This window comes from Rhipicephalus microplus, chromosome 10 (assembly GCF_043290135.1).
Source record: "Rhipicephalus microplus isolate Deutch F79 chromosome 10, USDA_Rmic, whole genome shotgun sequence".
NCBI classification, from domain to species: domain Eukaryota; kingdom Metazoa; phylum Arthropoda; class Arachnida; order Ixodida; family Ixodidae; genus Rhipicephalus; species Rhipicephalus microplus.
Window position 1 is genome coordinate 34,450,642 of NC_134709.1, and position 25,620 is coordinate 34,476,261.

The 25,620-nt window shown below is 46.9% G+C and overlaps 1 protein-coding gene across 4 annotated transcripts in view; it reads left to right on the plus strand.

Moving 5' to 3' along the window:
- LOC119180932 (lysosomal proton-coupled steroid conjugate and bile acid symporter SLC46A3) overlaps positions 1-25,620 on the plus strand; it is a 45,597-nt gene that overhangs the window by 1,563 nt on the left and 18,414 nt on the right. The window contains exon 1 of one of the 4 annotated variants that reach the window (XM_075875408.1): positions 271-714. The exons of 2 other annotated variants lie outside the window; for them this stretch is intronic. Coding sequence is in view for 1 of the 2 variants with exons in the window: in XM_037432072.2 (XP_037287969.2) it covers positions 19,110-19,163 (54 nt within the window). In the remaining variant the exon portion in view is untranslated. Of the gene's footprint in view, positions 1-270; positions 715-18,658; positions 19,164-25,620 lie in introns of those variants that run through there. One more of the 4 variants, XM_037432072.2, reaches the window with a different exon arrangement.

Consider the following 25,620-nt stretch of genomic DNA (forward strand, 5'->3'; position numbering starts at 1 on the left):
AAAAAATTAAAATCTCAAAGGCTATGCATTTTTGCTCAAGCAAAAAAAAAACTTGACGTAGTTGTCATAATTATGGTCTTTAATTTGCTACAAACACAGCGTTATTATTCGAATACACCGTAAAATAATCTACTTATAGCGAATACTTTTAGTATATTCAAGCAAATATGATTATTAAGGTTTAGACGCGCATTTTGGCGTAGAACAATTGTGTACAAATCATAAATGGGCAACATTGTTAAAAAACATGGCCGCCTCCAGTGCGTACTTTCAATATATTCAAGGCGAACCGTACACGCTGTCTCCGCACGAAGTCCGAGTTCATTTAAAACCCACAGTCGGTCGCAGTGGGCGTCAGTGTCCTCGAAGAAAAATATGGGATGTTGAGGCGAAGCAGCTGTTCTGCATGAGATGCTAGCTATGTGTCATTCTGGTTCCGAGTCCCGTCGTCTAGAGCCGGATTGCTTTCCTCTCCGCCTCGTCATAATTAAGTTTCAAGGATATCCCACGTAATGGCCACCCATCGGTCGCAGCTTCATTGTTTACAAACTGAGCATATCGCGAAAACAGCGCGGTCGGTATCTGCATCTTTGTGACCAGGTGACAGGTCGGGGCGTTGCCTAAGATAGCGTTATGTCAGATGCTGTGATCAGCTGATTCTCCACTTAGCGGCTGTCTGGACTGTCGGCGCGGCGCTCAAGCGAAAGTTTCAAGGCAGGTATTCCAAGCTCTTCTTAGTTCCTTTCTTTCCGTGTGTTACTTGCACATGCTTGCTCCAAGCCGAGCGAGAAACTTTCCACGATTGCCAGTATGAACACAAACTGCGCCTGAGGCAGAGCTTAGTGCGGGTGTTGTTGCAACCATCTTTCAAAGTGATACGCCTTCTCCATTCTGCATGGAACGGGCAGATAGATAAACAAACTAAAGAACATCAAGAAGTACGAGCTTGTCGATGCTCCCCTTAAAAAAAAAAAAAAAAAAACTCGAAGCGAAGCTTCGTTTATTTGAGCCTCTTGCGCATGTGTATACATTTGCCAAAACTTGTAGAATACGTTCTCCACTACGCGCCTCTGTTTAAAGAACAAGTGGAGAATTTTCTGTGGTATTGCCAGACCCATTGTGGTTGTCAGAAATCAAATGTTTCTGTTGTACAAGTTTGGAAAACGTTAACCTTTCTCGTAGCCCCGCCGCGGTGGTCTAGTGGCTAAGGTACTCGGCTGCTGACCCGCATGTCGCGGGTTCGATTCCCGGCTGCGGCGGCTGCATTTCCGATGGAGGCGGAAATGTTGTAGGCCCGTGTACTCAGATTTGGGTGCACGTTAAAGAACCCCAGGTGGTCAAAATTTCCGGAGCCCTCCACTACGGCGTCTCTCATAATCAAATGGTGGTTTTGGGACGTTAAACCTCACAAATCAATCAATCAACCTTTCTCGTATATGCGATGCAGCAGCACACTCTATAAAAAAGGAAGACAGTACCACACATTCGAGAGCATGCGAACGTGCAAAAATAAAAGTAACACACGTTTTTATTCTCACTTTTTTCTTTCTCTTTCTCTCTCTCTCTCTTTTGCTTGCTGTGTTTTCGAAGCGTCTAATTGACGTCGCTGTGTCTAACCCACGTTGTTTTCGCGATAACCCAGTGAGCAAGGTTGCGTCGACTCAGTGCGACGTAATGAAGGTAGCGGTGTGGTCACCGCCGGCAGGTCACACGTGCGATTACAACATTGCAGTCGCTTTTGATCCGTGTTGCTGCGCTCAGGCTCTTTGCCAACTTTCACGTTTCCACATAATCATCAGCCCGCTACTGAATGCATATTTCCTTTGTGCTTGCTTCTACGCGTAATGTCTCTACCGAAAACGAATCAAGAGGGACTAAGGATTGGGGAAGTGGACGGCTGTAGAGAAATAATAGAAACGCGTCAGCCTGACGCAGTTGTGAGCAGAGATAGGTTGGCAAGCTCGCTCATATCACTCGGACTCAGACCTAGCCGTGAGTCTGCATGTGAGTCCGCCTGAGAAATAATGTTTGATGAGTTAGAGACTGGGCGAGTGGGGCTGAGAAAAATGTATATCCCAGAGTTGGGGTGCGAGTGGCATTGCAAACTTTGATGACTGAGTGGGCCCTAAGTGCAAAGTGTTTATCTTTGTTGAGTCTGCATGAGCTGCTCATATTTTGCGGGCTTATGGCTCGACTTATCAGTTTGGTGGCTGCGGGCGACTACATCCAATAAGCATTTTCAGGTTATCTGTCATGTGCGTTTGCTGTAGCAGCGAATTCAATTTGCAATGTGCCACTGCTCAGCAAATTGCATTCAAGAAGGCACAGCTTATTTTTAAGCACGTTGTTGATCGATTATGCGGAATCCTGGATTATTTGAGGTGTTCCCAAGTACAGTGGTTGTGACGCCAACAAAGTCCACCAGCACACACCACGGGGACCTCGCGTGGCCTCGAAGATTCGACCAACGAGGTTTAAAGCGAGATTTTATAAAAAGAAACATCTGGAGTGGAAATTTCATCCACAAAGCGAAGCCAGACCACCGCCATCTTACCGTAGGCACGATAAAACATTAGCCTACGGCCAACAAGAGGTTATATACCTCTTTTTGACAGATACTGCTCGACATGTGTCTTTCTATGGTTCCCTTAAGAAACCTGAAAGTCTTGGTAAGAAATTTTATTCGAGATCACGTTACCAGGATAAAATATTGTCGTTAGGAACAGCGACGACATTTTATTAGCAGAGCTATTATGTCCGAGGTTTTCCGTGTGGCCTAAATGAAGAACAATGTCCCGCCACGGTGGTCTAGTGGCTAAGGTAACCGCCTGCTGACCCGCAGGTCGCGGGATCGAATCCCGGCTGCGGCGGCTGCATTTCCGATGGAGGCGGAAATGCTGTAGGCCCGTGTGCTCAGATTTCGGTGCACGTTAAAGAACCCCAGGTGGTCGAAATTTCCGGAGCCCTCCACTACGGCGTATCTCATAATCATATGGTGGTTTTGGGACGCTAAACCCCACGTATTAATCAATCAGATAAATAACAATCATCATCCGGCACGCGCGCTCTTCGTTTTTTTTTTTTTTTGTTCTCATTCGCTCTCAGAAAAGTTGCGCCGACTCTTGTTCGACGTCGAATGCAATAAGTCTGACGTGCCAGAGAAAGACTACAGAAAGAGAAACACATTATTATGGAAAAAAGAATTCCTTCGCGAGACGTGATTCGAACCCACGTGCTCATTACTCGAAAGCGAGCGTCTTAACCATTCGGCTATTCAAGTACGCTAGCCGAGCGTAGCACAAGCTTGTATAACATACAACGGCAAGGGGGGTGAGAAAATGAAGTTTAGGTTAGAGCCCCCGCCCTCATCGTAAACCGATCTTTCCCTTTCCTGGAAGTCTTCTTTCCTTCAAGTTTTTTTACCCAATAAATTCAGCTGATAGTAGGTGGTTGTAGTGTCCACTGTGTTTAGTGTCTCCTCCCTATAGCTCCGTATTCTGCAGTAACTAGAGCAGTTTTTTTTTTTAATCGTAGAAAGTCAACTAGCCCAACACCTCACTTTGCTAGAGTTAGGAAGGAATAACGAGTGCAGTGCGAGAGAGAGAGAGAGAGAGAGAAATATACAGAAAGCGAGAAATTCGCACCAAGAGAAGAGATAGAAAGCGAGAGAATGACCATACAGACAAGGCAAATGCAGAACAGTTGATAGGCGGGCTAGTTGGTATACATTCATTATGACGACTTGGCAGCGCAAACAAACGGAACATAGAAGATACACAAGCAAGCGACGATTGAACCTTTGGTTTATTCGTAGCAGAAATACGTGCAAGAAAAGACGCGGGGAAAAGAGGGTTACAAGGGGAAGGATCAAGATCAGATGTATACATCACGTGTAGTCAAGAAACGCAATCTCGCTATTTAAAAGTGATAACGAGGGTGAACAGCCGCAAATATCGGTGTTCACATTCATAAAAAAAAAAGGCTTTTGCTATATCTCCCTAGTCCTCGTGCCATGATGGGCGTACAAAACAGAGGTGCTTCCGTATCACCCTCCTTATCACTTTTAGATTGCTGTTTTTTGACTACACCTGACGTTGACCCGTTTCCTTAAACACTGCGGTCAGTCGCACTACGTACTGGTCACAGCCCGTTTAGCCAACGCTGAGAGCGCAGGTGAAAGCATTCCACGTAATGCTGATTAAAAAATTGCTGTGACGTTCTTAATTGGCTTCACTGTTCCTCCAACACTGTCCCCCACCCACCCACATAGACACTATACTTAATTAGCTTGCGTGGTTTTTTGCTCCATCTCCGGGATCGGTCCAAGCGCTCTTTTGACGAAGCGATGATATAATGGGGTGACGTCATTCACTGCGTCGTTGAGGACCCCATGATGAAAGCACAAATTATGGTGACCTGTGCCTCGCGATGACGTCATTGCTATCGAAACAGTTGGGAATGACGATGCCGCATCAGTTTTCGCCTTAAAGAACGTGAAAGTGATTGGTGAAACCGAGCTCGTCGTTACAGGCGTACATTACAATAATTTATGAATTTGTGGGCTTGTGGACGAAGGAAAAATAAATAAAGTATAGCGAGGATATTATGGAGTGAAACGGATACAGTGACACCCGGCTGATTATAACGAAGACCACGGCTATTTGTAAAATGTATGTCACGCAATTTGGATGGACCATTATAGTCTTTAATGTTCACAATGATGATGGTTTAAAAGATGATACAGAATGCTTTCAGAAAGTTTAGGAAAATAATTTAAAATTTGACATTACGCAGAAAAACACACAATGCGTCGAAATTTCGATACATAGAATTGCCGGACCCGACTGTACCGAAGGATGTCCTGTGGGTGCTGGCTGTTGTACAGAAGATAAAAAAAAGAATAAACGAAAGATAAAGGCAACGTGATGCCAGGTACGGAGTGGTGGCCTTATCTTTATGTTTTCTCTGCATTAGTGACACTTCCTGGGAGTCCTGTCTCGTCCGAAGATAAACCTGTATCTCGAATGTTATTTCCCGTTGATAAAAGGGATCGACACTTGGCCAGAACTTGTCATTAGAACCTGGTGGAAACGAAATGACCTGACGTTTATAACGAGTCGTGACAGATCAAATGATCCTTTTTGCGATCTAAGAAGGATTTATACATTTAAATTACACGTAAATGTAGTAGAAACGGCCTGAGCCTTGATGCTGCTGGATTATGGAGTCGCTTGCTTAGCTGATATTGCTGTATGTCGTCTAACGACTTAATACGCACCGTTAGGGTTAAGTACTAGAGCACGTGTAATATTGTTCATCATCGCCCCATTATTGTGTGTTGCTTAAAAGGCAAAAATTCGGCAGATCCCACGTACCTGGGAATCGACGTTATGCGAAGCATGCGGAGGGAAGGTGACCGTGTTGCAATTTTTTTTATTGAGCGACACGTCATGAAATGACGGTAAATATATGTACAAATGTTGCACGAGCAGATATATGTTGAAGAGTTGCACATGGTTACATAACCAGTTGTTTGCACTTGCGCAACGATGCCAACTGGAACATTCGTATTAGCAACACCAGAAGCTGATATGAAGCGCTGATGCTCGCGAAGATGCTGGCCCTGAGCACTGCTACATAAATCAACTTCAGCGCATGGCAAGTAATCACAATTTACGTTAACCCGACGTGACAGTTGTATAAAAGGAGTACATATGTAATGCTTATAAAATTGGATAGGCAGCACTGCAACCACTATTGACATTTCACGAAGATTATAGCGTCTATTTGAAAAGTAGTTCCGAGACCTGGCGTAGCTCTGTGTTAAAACGCTGGATTGCGGCGCAGGATCCTTGGGTTCGATTCCAGCTGGCACCCTGACATTTATAGTCTTTGCATACGTCGGGTCCACGCTACCGATGTCGGGTATTTCGTAACACTCGCGCGTTAAAATTGCCCATGTGTGTTCTCGTAGTTCCTGTGTAGATAGATACTAAGTGTCAATCACCTGTGGCGCATACCCGCATACCAGCGGCATATACCCGCCCGTGGGTATGTGCCACTGTCTGGTGGGAAGTGTTTGACGACGTACGCGACAGGATTGTGACAACATTCATGTCTTGACCAGCGCGTCATATTCGTCAAACCATCTTACCCTCCCATGCTAATTTTGGTTCCCGCCAAGTTAAGGTTGTGACCACGAGAGCACCCGCCCCGCCACGGTGGTCTAGTGGCTAAGGTACTCGGCTGCTGACCCGCAGGTCGCGGGATCAAATCCCGGCTGTGGTGGCTGCATTTCCGATGGAGGCGGAAATGTTGTAGACCCGTGTACTCAGATTTGGGTGCACGTTAAAGAACCCCAGGTGGTCGAAATTTCCGGAGCCCTCCACTACGGCGTCTCTCATAATCATATAGTGGTTTTGGGACGTTAAACCCCACAAATCAATCAATCAAGAGGTGCCGACCAGTGCGGACGCGCGAAGATCGGCTCCTGCTTTCAAGAATGCTTTCCTGTGGTATTCACGAATTTGTCGCCGAGTTTTTACTCTCATCGTGTGCCTAAGTTCTTAAGAAATCAGCAGATACCACCTTTGTGCCGGTGAGTGGACTTTTAAACCGTTTTTTGGGACATTTTTACACGGCAACGCCACCGGGGGATTTAGGCCTAACCAAGGAGGCGATTGTCGCCGATGCGCCGGCCCGGCGCCAACGCGACTCAACGCTCTGCGCGTTCCAGTATCTGCAACTGAGAATGGAATACCAAGTAGATGGAGAGGACATCTCTCCAGAGGATTGCACGGAAGAAATGGGTTGGAAGGAAGCCGAAACGAGACGCTCAAGGAATAAGCAAGCCGCGGTTAGCGTTCCTGCTGCCAAGGGTTCGACCGAGGCCGGCGTTGCGGGAGACGCTCGAGCCAGTCGTAGTAGGTATGACACCAAGCATACAATCGTGCGAGCTGGAGGCATGCCGCCACTACCTAAGGACTTCAGCAAAATTGTGCTACGACCACGTGGAGGATTAAATATCTCGAGAATTGGCACTGGAGCCGTGGCAGACGCGATAGTACTGGCGGCCGGCGTCAAAGAGGAAGAGGCCATGCAGGACATCATCTGTTCCAACTTGCAGCAGAACATTATGGTGGCAAGCACTCCGGACCAAGACAGAGCTTCAAGATACCTCAAGGTCAAGCAAATTGACATTGGAGGCAAAGTTTTCGAGGTTAGCGCGTACGCCGCGGCACCCCACGACACTTGTAAAGGAGTGATTCGCGGGATCCCCGTAAGCGATACTCAGGACATTTTGACCCGAAAGATTGTGAACGCGAACAACCCGCTCGCGCTGCAGGCGAAGAGAATCAAGGACACCGGGACAATCATCATAGCGTTCGAAGGACACAAGGTGCCCAGATTCGTGAGATATGGACCTTCACTTTTGCAGTGCTCCCTTTACCGCAAGAACATCGATATTTGTTACGTCTGCGGAAAGCTGGGACATCGGGCTGACGTCTGTCCGAACCCAGCTGAAACAATCTGCAGAGGCTGCGAAATCAAGAACCCAGATAGCCTGCACCAGTGCAATCCAAGATGCAGGCTGTGCGACGGTCACCATCCCACGGCAGACAAGGAGTGCAAGAACAGGTTCTTAGTGCCATACGTCGTCAGACGCAGACGTTGGGAAAGATCGCGAGCAGCCGCAGAAGCCCGGGACGCATCAATCACATCGAGTCCAGACATCAATGACAAGCAGCTTATTCCAGCCTACGGGACCCAGAGCATCCAGACTACACAAGAACAGGAAAGGCGGCCCCACTCCAGGGGGAGGTCGCGTTCCAGAAGAGGTTCTAGACCCAAGGCCCGCTCCCAATCACGGGGGCGCTCGTGTTCTCAAGGTCACCATCAGGGTCGGGATCAGCCTGGGCGGCACCCGAACGGCCAGCTACCTGGCGTTCAGTTCGAGATCACGGCTTCACATCCGGGGAGGACGCCTGCAGTTACTTCGAAAGGCAGCTGGGCTGAGCGAGTGCGCAACGGCGGGGCAGAGGTGATGACAGGTAAGCTGCCAGAGCATGATAGAATTGCACAGCTAGAGCAAGAAAACGCGAGACTTACAAAATCAAATGAGAGGCTATCAGCTGAGTTAAAGGAAATAAAAATTCTTCTCACTAAGCTAACCAGCGCGCAATCTTCACAGCCAATGCCTCAGCCAGTTGATGTCCCTGTGGCTGAAAACGTGGGGGACTCGAGAACCGCGAAAAAGAGGGCAGTCATGGCAGAACACGTGGAAGCCAACCAAACGACCATGTCAGATATGAAAGAGGTGTTTGACACGCTCAGCAAAGTAGTAGCCAATCTTAGCGAGCAGATGGGTAGGCTACAATCAAGCGTGGCGGCACTGGAAGAGCATATGACTTTGCGCATTACAAAGGTCGAATCATATCTGCACAACACAGCAAGGCCTCCTCATGCACCAAGCTCACCCCTTCGGCCACCAATACTAGTGGTACCAAACCTGTCGACAGGTGCAGCATCAGGCTCTGGCCACCCATGTAATAACCATGATGGCAGCGCTACGTGAAGCATTTCGTATCTGGCAATGGAACTGTAGAGGTTACCTTAAAAAGAAGGCAACCCTGCAGCAGTATATCAGGAGCAGCCAAGAAAAGCCTCATATTATATTATTACAAGAGACCCTTTCACCGCAAGCAACGTTGCCTGGATTCCGGCCTGTAATAGGGGATACTGAAGGGAGGGGAGTCTGCACCTTCGTATGCAACAAACTAACGCACGTAACCCATGACATCAAGATAGAAGCAGGCCGATTGGAACACGTCTTGGTAAAGATCGTGCCGGGTACCAGCAACCGTCAGAGCATTTTCATTCTTAATATATACAGCAGTCCAAAGGAACAAAAGCAAGGGTTCAAGACGGTTCTAAAGAAAGCTGTTAATATCGCCGGGGAATGTCCACTCGTCATAGCAGGTGATTTCAACGCCCCTCATCATACATGGGGTTACAAGTACAACACTGGGAAAGGAAATCGACTTTGGCAAAGTGCCAGTGAACTTGATCTCACCCTAATCACAGACCCCAGCCTACCAACAAGGCTTGGTACATCTTGCTGCAGGGATTCCACCCCGGACCTTACATTTGTAAGGAACATCAAGAAGGCCCAGTGGATGAACCTTGCTGTAGACCTAGGGAGTGACCACTGCATTCTTGCCACTACCTTCTCCGTGGAGCGTAAAAAGCAGAGAGAATTCCACTTCACAGACTGGGATAAGTTCAGGAAGATAAGGATGGAAAGAGAACAAGATGGCCACAGACAAGGCTTGGAGCAGTGGGTCAAACAGATTAAAGATGACATCAAATCCGTCTCCTCCACCATTACCACAGATCTTCCGGTTGAAAGAATGGATAGCCGGCTTGCTCATCTTCTTGGGGCAAAGCAAGCACTACTGAACCGTTGGAAGGGTCAGCGCCTGAACCGAAGACTGAGGAAGAAGATAGCTGAGGTAAACAGATCAGTCGAGGAACATTGTCGCGCACTATCGAGGCAGCAATGGGACGAAATCTGCAACTCCGTCGATGGACAGATGCGCAATGGCAAGACATGGAATATGTTAAAGCATCTCCTCAACGAAAACACCACCAAAACAAATCAAAAGCATGTCATCGCTCGAATTTTGCATAAAGAGATAGGGCGCACTACAGAACAGCAAGTTGTCCAGCAGCTCGTGCATAAGTACCTCCCAATCAAAAGAGGATTGGCACCACCAAGTAGACAGTACCAGGGCACGCCAAATCCAGGTCTTGAGGGCGACTTTAACATCGAGGAGATCAGAAGAGCCTTGCATGATCTCAACGGCAGGTCGGCCCCTGGTCCGGACGGTATATCAAACAAGGCCCTGCGTAACCTTGATGACGATTCAATTGAAACCCTGAGGGATATGATCAATTCAGCATGGAAAGAAGGCAGGGTGCCAGAGCAGTGGAAGCTGGCCAGCACGATCCTTATTCCTAAGCCAGGAAAGCCCCCTAACTTGGACAACATGAGGCCAATATCCTTGACATCATGTATCGGCAAGGTCGCAGAACATGCCATACTGCACAGGATAAACAAGTACTTGGAAGATAACAACATATATGCACACAATATGGTTGGATTCAGGGCAGGGCTATCCACACAAGATGCATTGAAGCTTATCAAACACCAGGTCATTGACAATGAAACCAGAGACGTGAGAGCCATTCTGTGCCTAGATCTAGAAAAAGCGTTTGACAACATCCACCATTCATTCATACTCGAAGCAATTTCCAAGCTTGGTCTAGGGAAAGCCTTCTATGACTACGTATGGTCCTTTCTTACAGATCGGAAAGCCGTGATGAAGATTGCAGATATCGAGACTGCAGAAATCGAACTAGAAGCAAGGGGCACGCCACAAGGGGCAGTGATTTCACCGATGCTGTTTAACATTGCCATGATTGGACTGTCAAAGAAATTATCGAGCATTGAAGGATTGAAGCACAGCATCTACGCAGATGACCTTACCATCTGGTGCACAGGTGGAATACCATCTGGTGCACAGGTGGAAGCGAGGGGCAGATTGAGAGCGCTCTGCAAGAGGCGATGCACCGTAGAAGACTACCTTCGCCCTTCCGGGCTCAAGTGCTCCTCGAGTAAGTCAGAACTTTTGCTTTATCGGACTGCACGCCGGGGACCAAAGCCCAGGGGATGGAAGCCGTTAAACCAGATAGACATCCATCTCCGTACAAATCAAGGGTATGCCATCCAGAGGGTCGACTCCATCAAAGTCCTGGGAATGCTGATAGAGTCTACCGGCGCCAACAGCAAATCTATAGCCAAGTTAACTCGGAAAACAGACAGTGCGGTGCACCTCATACGCAGAGTGGCCAACAAAAGAAATGGGATCAAGGAAGACAACCTCATCAGGTTGATGCATGCGTTTGTTCTAAGTCACTTCACATACGAGGCAGCAATGCACAACTGGTCAAGAGCAGAGTCCGAGACACTGAATGTGCTCCTCAGGAAAGTTATCAAGAAGGTCCTGGGCCTACCCATACATACCAGCACCGAGCGTCTGCTTGAGCTTGGCATACACAACACGCTCGAAGAAATAGCAGAAGCCCAAGAGAGAGCACAGTTTGCAAGGTTATCTACTACAAGGTCGGGGAGAATGATCCTGCAGGAGCTGGGCCAAAATCCAATAGCAATCAGACGCAATTACAATGATATCCCTGACAACATCAGGGAGACTATCACGGTATCTCCTATACCGAGAAACATGCATCCAGAACACAACGTCGGAAGAAGAGTAGCGAGGGCCAGGACTATACTTCGTCAAGTCTCAAACGAGGAACGAGGGGTCGTATTTGTTGACGCGGCTTCCTACGCCAATGGGAAAGCGTTTGTGGCAGTGGTAGTCGATGGGGCTGGCCATGTCGTCAACTCAGCGACGGTCAGGACGAAAGACCCAATCATTGCGGAACAAGTGGCCATCGCCTTAGCACTCAAGATGGATAACATTGAAGTGGTCTACAGTGATTCCATGGCAGCACTACGGGCGTTCGCCAAGGGGACGGTCTGTGAACAAACGCTAAAAATACTGCAAGGCAAGAACATAACACATCATCTTCTGAGTTGGTTCCCAGCTCACCTTGGACAAATCAACGATTCCCCTCCCAATCTCAACGAAGCAGCACACGAGGCGGCGCGAGAACTCTCCAACCGCGCCTCCCCGGGGATGCGTTCTAGCGGTGAAGGGGATAACCGGGAAATTCTTACAACATATAACGAGCTCACTAAACATTTCTACTTGTCTAGAAGGATTTTTCCTCCACCTCACAAAAATCTAACCCGGCCCCAAGCACTTACATTAAGGCTTTTGCAAACGCGGATGTACCCTACTTTGAAAATGTTACACATCATGTACCCTGACCTATATCCAAGTAATCTTTGTCCACATTGTGGGGAAATAGCTTCATTAGAACACATGCTCTGGCAGTGCACCAAATTCGCTCATTTATCGCACATCACCTCTGCCAGATGGGAGGCGGCAATCCGCAGCTCATCCTTGGCAGATCAGCTCTGGGCTGTCCACCAAGCCCGCGAGGCGGCTGAGGAGCTTGGCATCTCAGTCCCCACGTGGGAGCTGCCCGCAACACAGTGATCTGTGTTTTGGAGGACCAAATAAAAGTTTATCCAATCCAATCCAATCAATCAATCAATCAATCACGAGAGCACCCAAACGTAAGCGGATATATATATATATATATATATATATATATATATATATATATATATATATATATACACGCTCAAAGTCGCCGAAGTTCGCTAAGAAATGCTTCGCATTTATAAATAAATAAATAAATAAATTGGCAGATCCCACGTACAGTGGGAATCGATGATATGCGAATCACTAATAAGGAAGGTTGATACGTCACTCTAAAACCACCACAATGTTACGAGGTGGAGGTAAATGATGCCGTAAATGCCTTACGTGTCATGATTATCATGTTTAGATGTGTCGCTTACCTTCGTCATTATTCACGTAGATGATAAATAGATAGATAGATAGATAGATAGACAGACAGACAGACAGACAGATAGATAGATAGATAGATAGATAGATAGATAGATAGATAGATAGATAGATAGACAGACAGACAGACAGACAGACAGACAGACAGACAGACAGACAGACAGACAGACAGATAGATAGATAGATAGATAGATAGATAGATAGATAGATAGATAGATAGATAGATAGATACGGTTTAAGTCGCCGAAGTTCGCTAAGAAATGTTTCGCATTAAAAAAAAAGTTGCACGCTTAGAAGGCCTAGTTCACACTGAAACATCCGCTTTCTACAGCGACCGAAATTCCCCTGCCGCCGAAACGCAGCGTTGTTCGCACTGGACGCGCCCCGAGCCGCCGAATATGCCATCTACCACCGGGCGAACGCGGGGTGGATGCGCTGTCACCCAGTTGTGGTCGCGGCTCGCAAACGTCACTACGATATCCGGTGGTGTATACTTCGATGATTCTCGTACGCAGGAAGCAAGAAAAGACAGTACTGCTTAAGTTGCTGGCAAGTGGCTGTCTCGTAATGCACGAAGAGCAGAAAAAAACCACCGACGCCAGCTGCGTTGGTGGACTCGTTTTGCTCTGCAAGACCGCAACAAGCTCGGTCACGCCAACAGCAAGCTCGGTCACCTCTTCCACGAAATACGGACGCGAAGTAGGCACAGAGTAGGTTAAACTCCCGTTGGTTTCAACATTCAGTTACGTGCACTGCGGCATAACAAGTGAGCAGGGCTTGGCCGCCATTTTTCGAAATTCCTTGACTAGCGCTCCCATTGGTCCGCGGTGACCGATTCGGCGGCAGACGCCGCAAAAATCGGTCCGAGAGCGATCGGCGCGGAGAGGGCTCTTTCGCGAATCTCGCCGCCGCCGAACCGGATTCGGAGCACTTTCGGCGGCCGGAATGCTCAGTGTGAACGCGGCCGAAGCGACGCTGCCGTCGCTCATGGTCATATCGAGGCGCGGCACGTTTGCGCGGATTTGCATGCATGCACAGCAAATCGCCGAGCACAAACATGAACCGCTCTCGCACTCACGCCCTCCCCCCCCACCACCCCGCCACTGCATCAGGATGTGTATTTATTTATTTATTTATTTATTTATTTATTTATTTATTTATTTATTAAAGGTCCTCTAAACGCCCGAAGGCACTACAGAAAGTAGTGAACAATCGTAAGTGCTGTTTAAATTAAAAGAAAAAAAAAAAAGAAACAGGAACAAACTATACAGGGCATCATGTACGACGAGCTTAAGTATTTTCGGTGTGTTATACAGGTGATGGAGGCGGGAAGATGGTTCCAGGCGGCGCTTGTCCTTGGCACAAATGAATCGTTGTACACTCTGGTGCGACAAGATGGTATAGGCCCACCTTAAGGCGACGAAATGAAGCGAGGTTGATGAAAGATGGCGTCCTTCAAATGGCTGTTATAATCATAGATTCCGTGAAAAAGTTTGAGGCGAGACAATTTGCGGCGCAATGAAAGATCAGGCAAGCGTAGGGCGCTCCTCGTGGATGTGACGCTGGAATGGCGTGAATAATTCGATAAGATGAAACGCGCTGCGCGATTCTGAATGGCTTCGAGATATTTAATGATGATGGCGTGAGTTGGGTCCCATGCATATGGCGCATGCGTACTCTAATATTGATATGACCGATGCTTTATAGAGTGTCAATGTGAGTGACGATGGAGCAGAGGAAAAGTTACGGCGCGGGTAACCAAGCATGCGGTTAGCGTTGTTAATCACATATTTTGTGTGTTTACTCCAGGAAAGCTTAGAAGAGACGTGAACACCAAGGCATGTATAATTGTCAACAGCTGGTAATACAATGTTACTGAAGGAATAAGTACGCAGACAGCGGATGGTAGTGTGACGTGAAGCTTGCATGCTCTTGCATTTAGGTGTAGTGAGTGTCATGAACCATGTGTTACGCCACGCGTATATGCTATCTAGGTCGCGTTGATGGTTAAGGTGATCCACATGACTGGTTATTTTCTGGTAAAGGACGCAGTCGTATAGTAGAAGAAGAAACACAAGAAGGAAGATCATTAATGCGAATCAAGAAAAGCAGTGGGGCTAAGACGGACCCTTGCGCTACACCATGATGTTACTGCGGAATTAGGCGAACAAAAATGATTAGCTGTCACGTACTGGCTCCGCTTAGAGAGGAGTTCCTTAATACGTGTATACGACTTCTTCGCCGCCGACTCGACTCGTTGCATTCCGTGCTGAACGGTTGTGTCGTCCGCTATCTCCGATAGCAGCGTATACCTCCCGCCGATCGGCGCACCGTCCGCGATCTCTTGGACGCCGTGTAGCTCTCGCCGATCGGTGCCCCGTTCTCGGACTCCTGATGCTGATGACCTCTGATGGATGGCGCTCACCCACAGAGTGGGATGGGCCAAGAACCGGGCGGCAGGATACTTAAATGAAACTAAAATGAAAATGAAGCCAATCTGAAAAAGTAGTTTAAAAATAATACTACCAAGTGTACGCCATCTTTCCTGTCTCTTCTCTCTTCTTTTTTTTTTTCACACGTGTGTGGCAAGTGCTTCGCCCTCTATATTTTTCTACGATTATTTTGTTTCTTTATTCCCGTCCATTACAAGGAGCTTAGCCCTGTCGCCTGCAAGGCAGACAGAAATTAGCTCTTTTTTTTTCTTTCCTTCAAGAACCACTTACTTCGTTGACTCGCCGGTGATATAAAAAAATGATTAGAAATGTTTCGCTGCCTTTTCCACGTTGTCATCACGTGATTAGAGACAATGACCGATAAGTTTTCAATGACCTAATCACCTAAGAGGGAACGCAATGTCAGCCCATTATGTTGAAATAAAAATTGGGGGATCCTTAATCTCACCCTTTAGGAGTTAAACCGCGATAGCGACATTATGTCGGTATTGCGTGCTTAAACCACATAGTGCGTTCTTTTTATTGTATGATGTTACCCGAGAAATTTAAATTGTGTACTACAACAGTGCAATCCATAAAGTTTAAAGTGGCTTGTGTCAGTGAAGCTTTCTCATATGACTGCATTCTGTGTAATGTATAGCGTGCTTTAAACCGTTTTGAACTTGCTATGCACCCACTACGTGGCTTTATGGGAATAGGCGCCGTAACGTGTGTGCCATAGAGAAACATACTTACATAAAGAGTGGACACTCCAGTAGGGCCCTGCGGCCCAGCTACTGCGCTGCTTTCAGCGCCACGAGTGGCTGGTCAGACGCGAAAATGTCTTTTTTTATAAATAAAATAACAAAACTTTTTCTTTCCGATGCTGCAATTTGAACCCGTACCATCATGCTCCGAGAACGAGTGTCTTTACCACTAGGTTACACACCCATTCGTGCACGAAAGGAATACATCTACAGCACAGCTAAACCACATACATTTGTACCCTTTGTGCAAAATAAATGCAGAAAAACGACACTTTCTAGTCAAACTTTACTGATTTTTTGTGGTAAAGCATTAAACGTCCCCGATAGGACACGTTGTAAAGCGGATGTGGAAAATTGCACAAATCAATAAAGTTTCTTATTTGCAAAAATTTGATGCCAAACGTATGTTTTCGTTGACCTGCTGAGGCGGCTATTTTATGCTGTGAAAGAAGAGTAGAAGCGAGCATGGGCGCGCCATCTAGTGGTTGGTCAGAGCCTATCATGCTGGGCCGCGAAAAGGCTCGAGGGGCCACTCTTTATATGGTATGTTTCTCAATGTGTGTGCCTTTTGTAGTGGCTGGCCGTCTTGAAACCGTGAATTCGCTATGATAAACACATGTTCCGACTTCTGATGGCATTGTACGCTTGTACCACGCATTGCTACTGCGATATTACATACTCTATTGTGAAGCATGCATACAAGACGTGTGTGTGTTATGCACCAGTTATTTTCACTCTATGTCAAAGCAGAGGAAGATGTCTTCGCCGAATTTCCGAGTAGGTGCAGGACTGTGTAGTAGAATACCTGCCTGCCACGCAAACGACTCGGGCTCGATCCTCACTCGAAACCGGAATTTTTTATCATTTATTTTATTTGCATTTTCTCTATTTCTTGGTTACGCACAACGTGATTTTTTCGCGCATAACCAACGAGGCCGATGCTGGGATTTCCGCGAAACGAGCTCTTTAACGGGAGGGGGGGGGGGGCAAAGTTAGCCTCACACATTGACATAATAGGGAAAGGGGCGCTACGACGAACCTTCGCCACCCCCCACCCCCTGAAGGGGAATTTCGCGCACTCCAGTGACTTTTTTTGCAAATATAACGCTTTTGACACTCTCTTTCGCTCTCTGCCGAGCAAAAACGGAAGCGAGGTCTTTCACAGTTTTTTTTTTTAGAATAATTATACTCCGTCTCTGTGTCGTCGTTCTGTTCTCGCGCTATAACTATCGTCATGTCGTACCGACTAGCCTAAGCTGCCACACTTTTATGGTATCAGCGTTTCCTTTGTTCATTATAAAGGAAGGGGTATTGTGTCGCGATAGCGCGACTGTGATTCAGCGGACCGTATGTGTGAGTGCGTCATGCTTCCACACCCTGAAGCGTCGCGAAGGGCTTCCGGTCGCTGTCACACGCGGGGGAGTCACGTTACGCGAGAAGAAACGTCAGGTGTGACGTCATAGCGCCGCCAAAACTTGAACGAACGCGAAAGGCCTGTTCTGATTGGCGTTGCATAAGCATCGCTTGACAGCCAGTGTCGGTAATTTTGCCCGTGTCGTGTCGCCGACCCGTACACTCTAAAAAGAAAACAAAAACAAAGTCGAGTGTTTTTGGGAGTGTTCTTGCCACACGACAATAATCGTCATCTACGAGTACTTATCTCGCGTTATCGTGCACGGTTCGGGTAGTTCGCGGCCACGAACTATTGACGGCTAAGTGGCGAGCGCCGGGTTTCCAAGAAAGGAAATGCGAGCAAGTGAGATCGGCCTGATCACGATTGAATAATATGTGGGGTTTAATGTCCCAAAACTACCATGCGATTATGAGAGACGCCGTAGTGGAGGGCTCCGTAAATTCTCACCACCTGGGGTTCTTTAACGCGTGCCCAAATCTGAGCACGCGGGCCTACAGCATTTCCGCCTCCATCGGAAATGCCGCAGCCGGGATTTGATCGCGTGACCTGCGGGTCAGCAGCCGAGTACCTTAGCCACTAGACCACCGCTGCGGGGCGGCCTGATGAGGATTATTGTTTTGTAGCAGAACCACTCCCCGAATACTCCATTATATGTTAGAGTGTAGCCAAAATTTTTTTGGTGTAGTGTTTTTGGATTTGTAGGTTTTTCGACTTGTTGAAATCCTTGAAAAACACCTATTTGTAATATTTGTTCTAGGTTAAACACTCCCTTTCATCCAAATTTCATGATAGGGGCAGGACCCCCCCCCCCCTTTTCTTTTTATTTGGCTCCGGAAATTTCGACCACCTGGGGTTGTTTAACGTGCACCCGAGTCTGAGCACACGGTCCTACAACATTTCCGCCTCCACCGCAAATGCAGCCGCCGCAGCCGGGATTCGATCCCGCGACCTGCGGTTCAGCAGCCGAGCAAATTTTTTGATGGAGGCGAAATGGTAGAGAGGCCCGAGTACTGTGTGATGTCAGTGCACGTGCGTTAAAGAACACCAGAGGGTCAAAATTTTCCGGAGCCCTCCATAACGGCGTTGCCCCGCCGCGGTGCTCTAGTGGCTAAGGTACTCGGCTGCCGACCCGCAGGTCGCGGGATCGAATCCCGGCTGCGGCATTTCCGATGGAGGCAGAAATGTTGTAGGCCCGTGTGCTCAGATTTGGGTGCACGTTAAAGAACCCCAGGTGGTTGAAATTTCCGGAGCCCTCCACTACGGCGTCTCTCATAATCATATGGTGGTTTTGGGACGTTAAACGCCACATATAAATCTATCAATCAATCCATTACGGCATCTCTCATGAGCATATCGCGGTATCGGAACAAAAAAAAAAAAACTGATGATAGTATTATTAAAATTGCGCCCGTGCCTAAACAGCGTACGCTACAAACACTATTCCGTCTTAAAAAAAAAAAAAAAAAGATCCGAAGGCTCCAGCAGCAGTCTCGCGGAACCGTGTTGCCGATAACTTGTACACCACGTGCTGCCCTGCCCACCAACATATCGTCGCTCCTGTTGTTCCACGCAGGTCGACGGGGGCTGCAATCAACACTTGGCCTGCTGTCGATTATCTTCGCCGCCGTTATCGGCTCCATCTCGCCGCCGCTATCCACCGCTTTTAGCCGCGCGTGTGTACCGATTAGTTTCCCCGGCACACGTTGTTGGCCTCGTCCGCGGTTTTTATTGCGCTTCGACGGCCGGCGAGACGAGTTGGGGAGAATTGACGCTCGCAGCGCGTCAAAGTGTGTCTTTCGCGCGGTTGTAAAAAAAAAAAAAGAAAAGAAAACGCAGTGGAGGGGGTGTGCGATCTCCTATCTAAGACTGCCAATTTCCGCGGCGTCACCGGAAGCGGCTTTTGAACCTTCCGAAATATAGCCGCCGACCGGGCATGCGGAGGGGTGATCAGCCAGAGTGGAACGCGCCAGCATTGAACCAGCACGCGGTGAGTTCTTCGCTTCCATTCTTCTGCCGGGCGTTATGCTAGCTGCCTATAATAGAAACGCATGCTTTAATTATCCACCGATAAACCCATTTTGTAGTCTTTGTAGCGGGCCTCGTGACTAGCTTTTTTTAGAACCCATCGCCGGGTCATAAAAGATAGAAGCATCTAACAAAGGCTTGCATGTGTTCACGTGTTGCATGTGTTCCCAACACGTGGAACCGGGCCGCGCAGCTCTTCGACGCATTCGACGTCCGTCGTGGTCGGACGTTGTTGTCTTCACAGTCGTCGTTGTTGCAGTCCTGCTCGTCGCTGTCACCTCCTTTCTTTTCTGTGCTCGTTGTTCGCCGTAGGGTCAGTCAGCCGTCGATGTATACCGAATGGTAATTCGAGAATCGGTCTAGCAAGTACGTACATACGTGAAGGATTTTCAGAACGACCGCTGTTCCGACTGGCTGAAATGTAGAAGCAATTGGAAGCAATTTAGCGGCTGTTCGATAATAATTCGAAAATGTACAGGACCGACTATGTTCACGGAAAATAATTTACTGTTTTGAGTTCGTATGCGCAGCAGAAGTGTTCAGACGAACGCATGCGAATCGTTCTTTAGTTCGTGTGCTGCAACAGCGCCCGCCGTTTCGTTCATTTTATTTCGCTACCGCGTAGGAAATCTTGAAAAGTGGTTCTGTATTTGAAAATCCGGGTTAAAAACCCCCTCCGAACCCCTCGTCTTCCCCTTCTAAGTGATCGTGTTCTTGATAACATGAGATGGGAATGCGTTTAGTTTGTGACTCGTGCATACACTCAACGGCTAATGGGGCAGCCTATGTAGAACATATCATGAATATAAAATTTACTAAATTTATACTCATTCTATAAACTTCTTCTTCGCCGCTTCGTGCTCTAATAAACATGGTGTTTGGTCTGTTTGGTTCCATAGGCCTCTTGATAGCATGCTATAAGGCGCGAAAAAACATACCAACACAATTAGACAACACATGCTCGTGTGTTGTCGTGCCTTCCTGTCCGTGCGTTTGTAGTGTTTTAACCATCAGTGTCTTCAAAGAAGAATAACTTCGCGGTCTTCTTTCTGACAGCGTTGTTGTCGAAGTCTGACAGTCTGGCCTCCGTAAGAAGACTTGTACGTTCACTACCTGAGCGTATACATTGTTTAAAATTAGTTTTGAACGTCGCCGTGTGGGTCAGGCAACTTGTTGAATAGTTTGTATTAGGAAACTTTTATGCCCAGTCGCCGAGTAGCTTTTGAAATGCGGTGAGCCCTCGCAGTGATCGGGTAGGAGCTGCAGCAGTCAAAATGCACAACTTCATTTAGTGATTGCTGCAAGTGCACTTATTCTATGCTTGCAACTTCGAGTACCAGTGGCGTGAAAACTCTCATTCCTTCAGTGACGGTCGTTGTACAGCGTAATTTCGTTGACATATCAACGCCGCTTTTGAAACGAACATTCACGCGTTTGAAACTTTTTATTGAATAAATTTTAAAAAAGATAAATGTCACTGTGTTCACTAAGCACAAGATGAGCGTGCTCACATAAAGGCTAAATGCAGCGTGGGTATATAAATCCCCCGGCAGATTCCTCGCTCAAGTTTTAGCCTAAACAAGCGGAATAAATTTAATCACGCGTACTCTTTAACCGATACATCATAGCACGTTAGAGAAAATCAGAAAGGCGTCTCGTCTCGCCTCATGAGTTGTGACCGTTGACAAAAAATTGTACCGCTTCAACCCGAACCGATTTTTCTGAACACACTGTACACCGGCTGGGAACAGCCTATATATAAGCCTTCCCGTAAATGAGTACATCGTACTCGTAATTGTCGAGCATTTCTTTTAAACACATAACCGCTGCGTACTTTTCCCATTAGGACTACTGTTGGCCTGAAATGCTAAACCGGGACAGCTCATGGCCCTCCTATACCATAGTGCGTATAGAGCTGTAATGCGCTCACAGTTTATAGTGCCGTACACCACGTTTTATTTTCGGCATTAATGCAATGAACCCAACGTGGTAACCGATGTTTGCGCTGATATAGTGAACGATAAGCTTACTAGTATCATCAAGGAGTGTGCAATGTAAGTCGGTGGTACAGACATAGAAAGGACACTGGCAAATTATCCCAGGAGACGAAAAATCTTCTCAAGAGACGACAAACGATGACAGCCTCAAATGAAAGCGACCAAATAGAGCTAGTGGAGCTTTCGAAATTAATCAATAGGCGTAAAGTAGCCGATATCGGGAGGTATAACATGGAAATAATTGAGCAGCCTGTAAAAAGAGGCAGACGCTTAAAAGCTGCGAAGGCAGACTTGTATGGATGTATGCATTGAAATCGGATGGAAATCGGATGTATGCATTGAAACAAGGAAGGCAATGTCATGACCAATACGTATAGGATGGTCGAGGTGGTGGAGGAGTTCTACAGAGAGCTGTACAGAAGCCAAAACAACCAGGATGATATCGGGAGGAACAATAATAGTCCAGAAGGATTCGACATCCTACCAGTAACGACAGGACAAATAAGGAAAACCCTAAAACGAATGCAAAGAGCCGAAACCGCTGGTGAGGATGAGGTAACAATGGACCTCCTGAAAGATGGCGGAGAAATTGTGTTAAAAAAATTATCCATCTTATATACGAAGTGTCTCTTGATGGAAAAGGTACCAGAATCTTGGAAGAACGCCAACATCATCTTAATTCATAAGAAAGGAGACGTCAATGACTTCGGAAAAATTATTGGCCGATCAGCTTACTGTTCGTTTTCTACAAGCTGTTTACAAAAATAATAGCTAATACAAAAGGAGGATTTCGTACAGGCTACTCCACCATAGACCATATTCATGCTATCAATCAGGTAATTGAGAAATGCCTATACATAGCCTTCATAGATTGCGAGAAGGCGTTTGACTCAGTCGATACATCAGCAGTAATGCAGCCACTACGAAATCAGGGCATCGAAGAACCCTACACAAACATACTGGAAGAAATCTACAGTGGATCCACAGCCACTAAAGTTTTCCATAAAGAAAGCGACAAAATCCCAATAAAGAAGGGTGTAAGGCCGGGAGGTATACGATCTCTCCAATGCTATTCAGTGCGTGTTTACAGGAAATATTCAGGACCCTGGATTGGAAAGAGTTAAGAATGAGAGTTAATGGAGAGTAGCTTAGTATCCTGCGATTCGCTGATGAAATTGTCTTGATGAGTAACCCAGGGGACGAATTTCAGCTCATCATTACTGAACTGGACACTGGAAGCAGAAGAGTAGGTCTGAAAATTAATGTGCACAAAACTAATGTGCAAAACTTTTGGCACAAATCAGCGATAGGTGTAGAGACGGTGGAAGTTGTAAAGAAATGTGTCTACTTAGGGCAGGTAGTAACAGTGAAGCCGAACCGCGAGATTGAAGTAACTAGAATAATAAGAATGGGGTGTAGCACATTCAGCAAGCATTCTCAAATCATGACTGGTAGGTTGCCACCATCCCTCAAGAGGAAGGAATATAACAGCTGCATATTGCCCGTACTTACCTACGGAGCAGAAACATGGAGGCTTACAATGAGGGTTCAGCTTGACTCGAGGACGACACAGCGAGCGATGGAAAGGAAAATGATAGGTGTAACCTTACAAGAAGAGAGTAGAGTGGATCAGTGAACAAATCGTGGTTAATGATATCATATAGTTGAAATTAAGAAGAAGAAATGAACATGGGCCGGGCACGTTGCACGTAGGAAGGATAACCGCTGGCCATTTAGGGTAACTGGCTGGATTCCCAGAGAAGGTAAACGCACGAAGAGGAGAGAGAAGGTTAAGAGGGCCGATGAGATTAAGAAGTTCGCAGTTGGCAACAGAAAGCACGAGACCGGGTTGATTGGCGGGTCATGAGAATGGCCTTTGCCCTGCAGTGGGTGCAGTCGGGGTGATGATGATGATGATGATGATTAACGCTATTGCCTCCGCACAAGGAGGATTTAAGAAAAAGTCAGCTTTGCACTATGGGCGCCAATCCTGAAGACTGTCTGGAGCTGGGCAACCTTCTTTGTTTCTCTTCGGTTGACTTTTTCTTTCCCCCTTTAATTTATTCTTGTCTTTAATTCTTTCTTTTTTATTTATATTTTCTTCCAGCTTTTTTTCTTTCTTTGTCTATCTTTCTATTTCTCACTTGCTCCCTCTTTCAATTTTTACACGTGGTTTGTGTCGTGTTTCTATAACCGTAACAATAATGTCCGCACTTAAAAAGCAGACTAAAGTAATAGCAATCAATCGATTTGGATTGATAGATTGTTCCCTGAGAACTCTGAAGTCGTTAAACCTTACCATCGCAAGTTCGTTTGTTCGTGGAGAAAAATCGAGGTCGCCGTACCATTTTCAAGTTTTGCGCCGAAATGTGCTCGCGTGACGTCACGAATTTTTGAAGCGTACTTGTCGTACTTTCGCCGACGGGGGCTCGACGAAATGTTTTGAAACTTGGCCATGTCAAGTCTCTGGCCGCATCGTCGGACGCTGTGCTTCGTTTTACCTACGAAGAGCTACTTACGCCTTAGTAAACGCCGTCAAAATTTATGACGTCGCAGCGTTTGTTGCAGGAACTTCAAGGTGGCGTCGCCATCCGAATTTGTTTTCCTTTTTTTTTTTGCGCGTTTTCTCGCTTACATTGCGCCTTCTCGTGGCGAGCGCAGTGATTTTGGAGTTATGAAAGAAGTTAGAAAATTTGTTTTCTTTAGTGTCCCTTTAATATCTTCATCAAAACGACCGAGGAACAAGGGGAAAAATTGTTCTCGCTGGCGCAAGCATGCGCTCAAGGGGAAAAGTTGTTCTCCCTGGCGCGAGCATGCGCTCATAGTGGGAATACTCACAAGCAATGTCTTTTGAGTAGTTTTCTCTCTTCACATCTCAAATACCCTCATCCCACCCCTACAGGCGCTGAGCCGTGCTCCCAACTGGGGCTGCAGAGGTTGCGTCTTTTGCTTTCCTCAACCTATCTCTCTCTCTCTCTCATTATGGTGCAGCTATGTTAAATGTGGTTTTGCTTGCGTTATGCCAAGGTGACGTCGACAAAATACGACAGGCAGCCCCCCCCCCCCCCCTCTCATGTGCTCCGTATATAAAAAGAAAAGAAGAAAAAAAAACTAGAAGAACCTCGTTTGGGAGTTGTCTAATTGATGCATAAATGAAGATAGTTTTCAGAGCTCCTTTTCTTGTTTGACTGAATGGTAATGCAAACTTTAAATACAGATTTTTAGGAGAGCGTTTACGATATTCTTTGGTCAGACGTGCGTGTGCTAGCGATTTACACGAATGCGCGTGTAGGAGGAACTGTAGGGCGCATGCGCAGAGCAATCGTGCGAGCAGAGGAATCTTTCGAGCGCAGATATCTCTCGACTGCGCTTTTGAAGTCCATTTTCCGGAGCGTGTAGGTACTTCCCACTGGCTTCGCCATCGTTGTTCAGCCAAGCCGGCCGCGTCTCGGCAACAAAAAAAAAAAAAAAAAAAAAAAAAGAGGGGGGGGGGGGGGAGGCGTATTCGCGTGCTTTTTCGCTGCAAGTGTCCTCGAAAAGCGATAGTCTTCTTTCTGCCGGTTTTCTTTCGTGCACAGCGTCGCATTTTCAGTGCAGCGTAATTTATTTAGCTTTACGTATCTATGTAATTCCTAGTAAAGGGACACACACACCAGCCTCTACTTACGTGTTGATATTGGGCCTCGGATGTGCGTAACATTTTCTTTTTGATCGACAATGTTCACAAGTACGAACGCATGCCACCAGTTCAAGATGACCGGGCGTTCAGCAAGTGCTTAAACATTGGCCGGGTACCTGAATCGTGTGACAGACGCATGAAGACAGAGCGAAATTTCTGCGTTCACGCGTCCCAAGAAAGACTGTCGTCTTTGAAGCGATGCCTATACACTTTTTGCACTGTGTCGGAACGTGGTTTGTGCGGAGCTGAGCGCATAAGGAACGCTCAGTTAAAAGTGTCTAATAAAGCATAGGAAAGTGCAGGGGACGTTAAATGTACCGTTTTAAAGGGTATTACAATACCCTTCAAAACAGTACATTTATCGTCTCCCACACGCTTTCCGATGCTTCATTAAGACACTTTTAACTGAGCGTTGCTTACGCTTAAAAACGGCACATTTAACGTCCCCTACGGTTTCCCGTGCTTCATTAGGCACGTTTAACTGAGCGTTGCTTACGCTTAGCTCCGCGCAGATCACGCCCCGACACAGCGCAGATGATTGTGAGCTCGACAGTGCAGACACTGCAGGGAACTTGGACAACGATGAGAAGCAGTTAATGTGGCCAAAAAGACAGCTTATCGACTCCGTGCAATGCCTACAGTGTTAGCTGCTATATGCTGTACATCCTCTCTACAGATGCTTCAGTAAAGCCAAAGCGTGCGGCCATGCATGGTGTTTGTGTTAAAGCTTTTGTCAATCACTG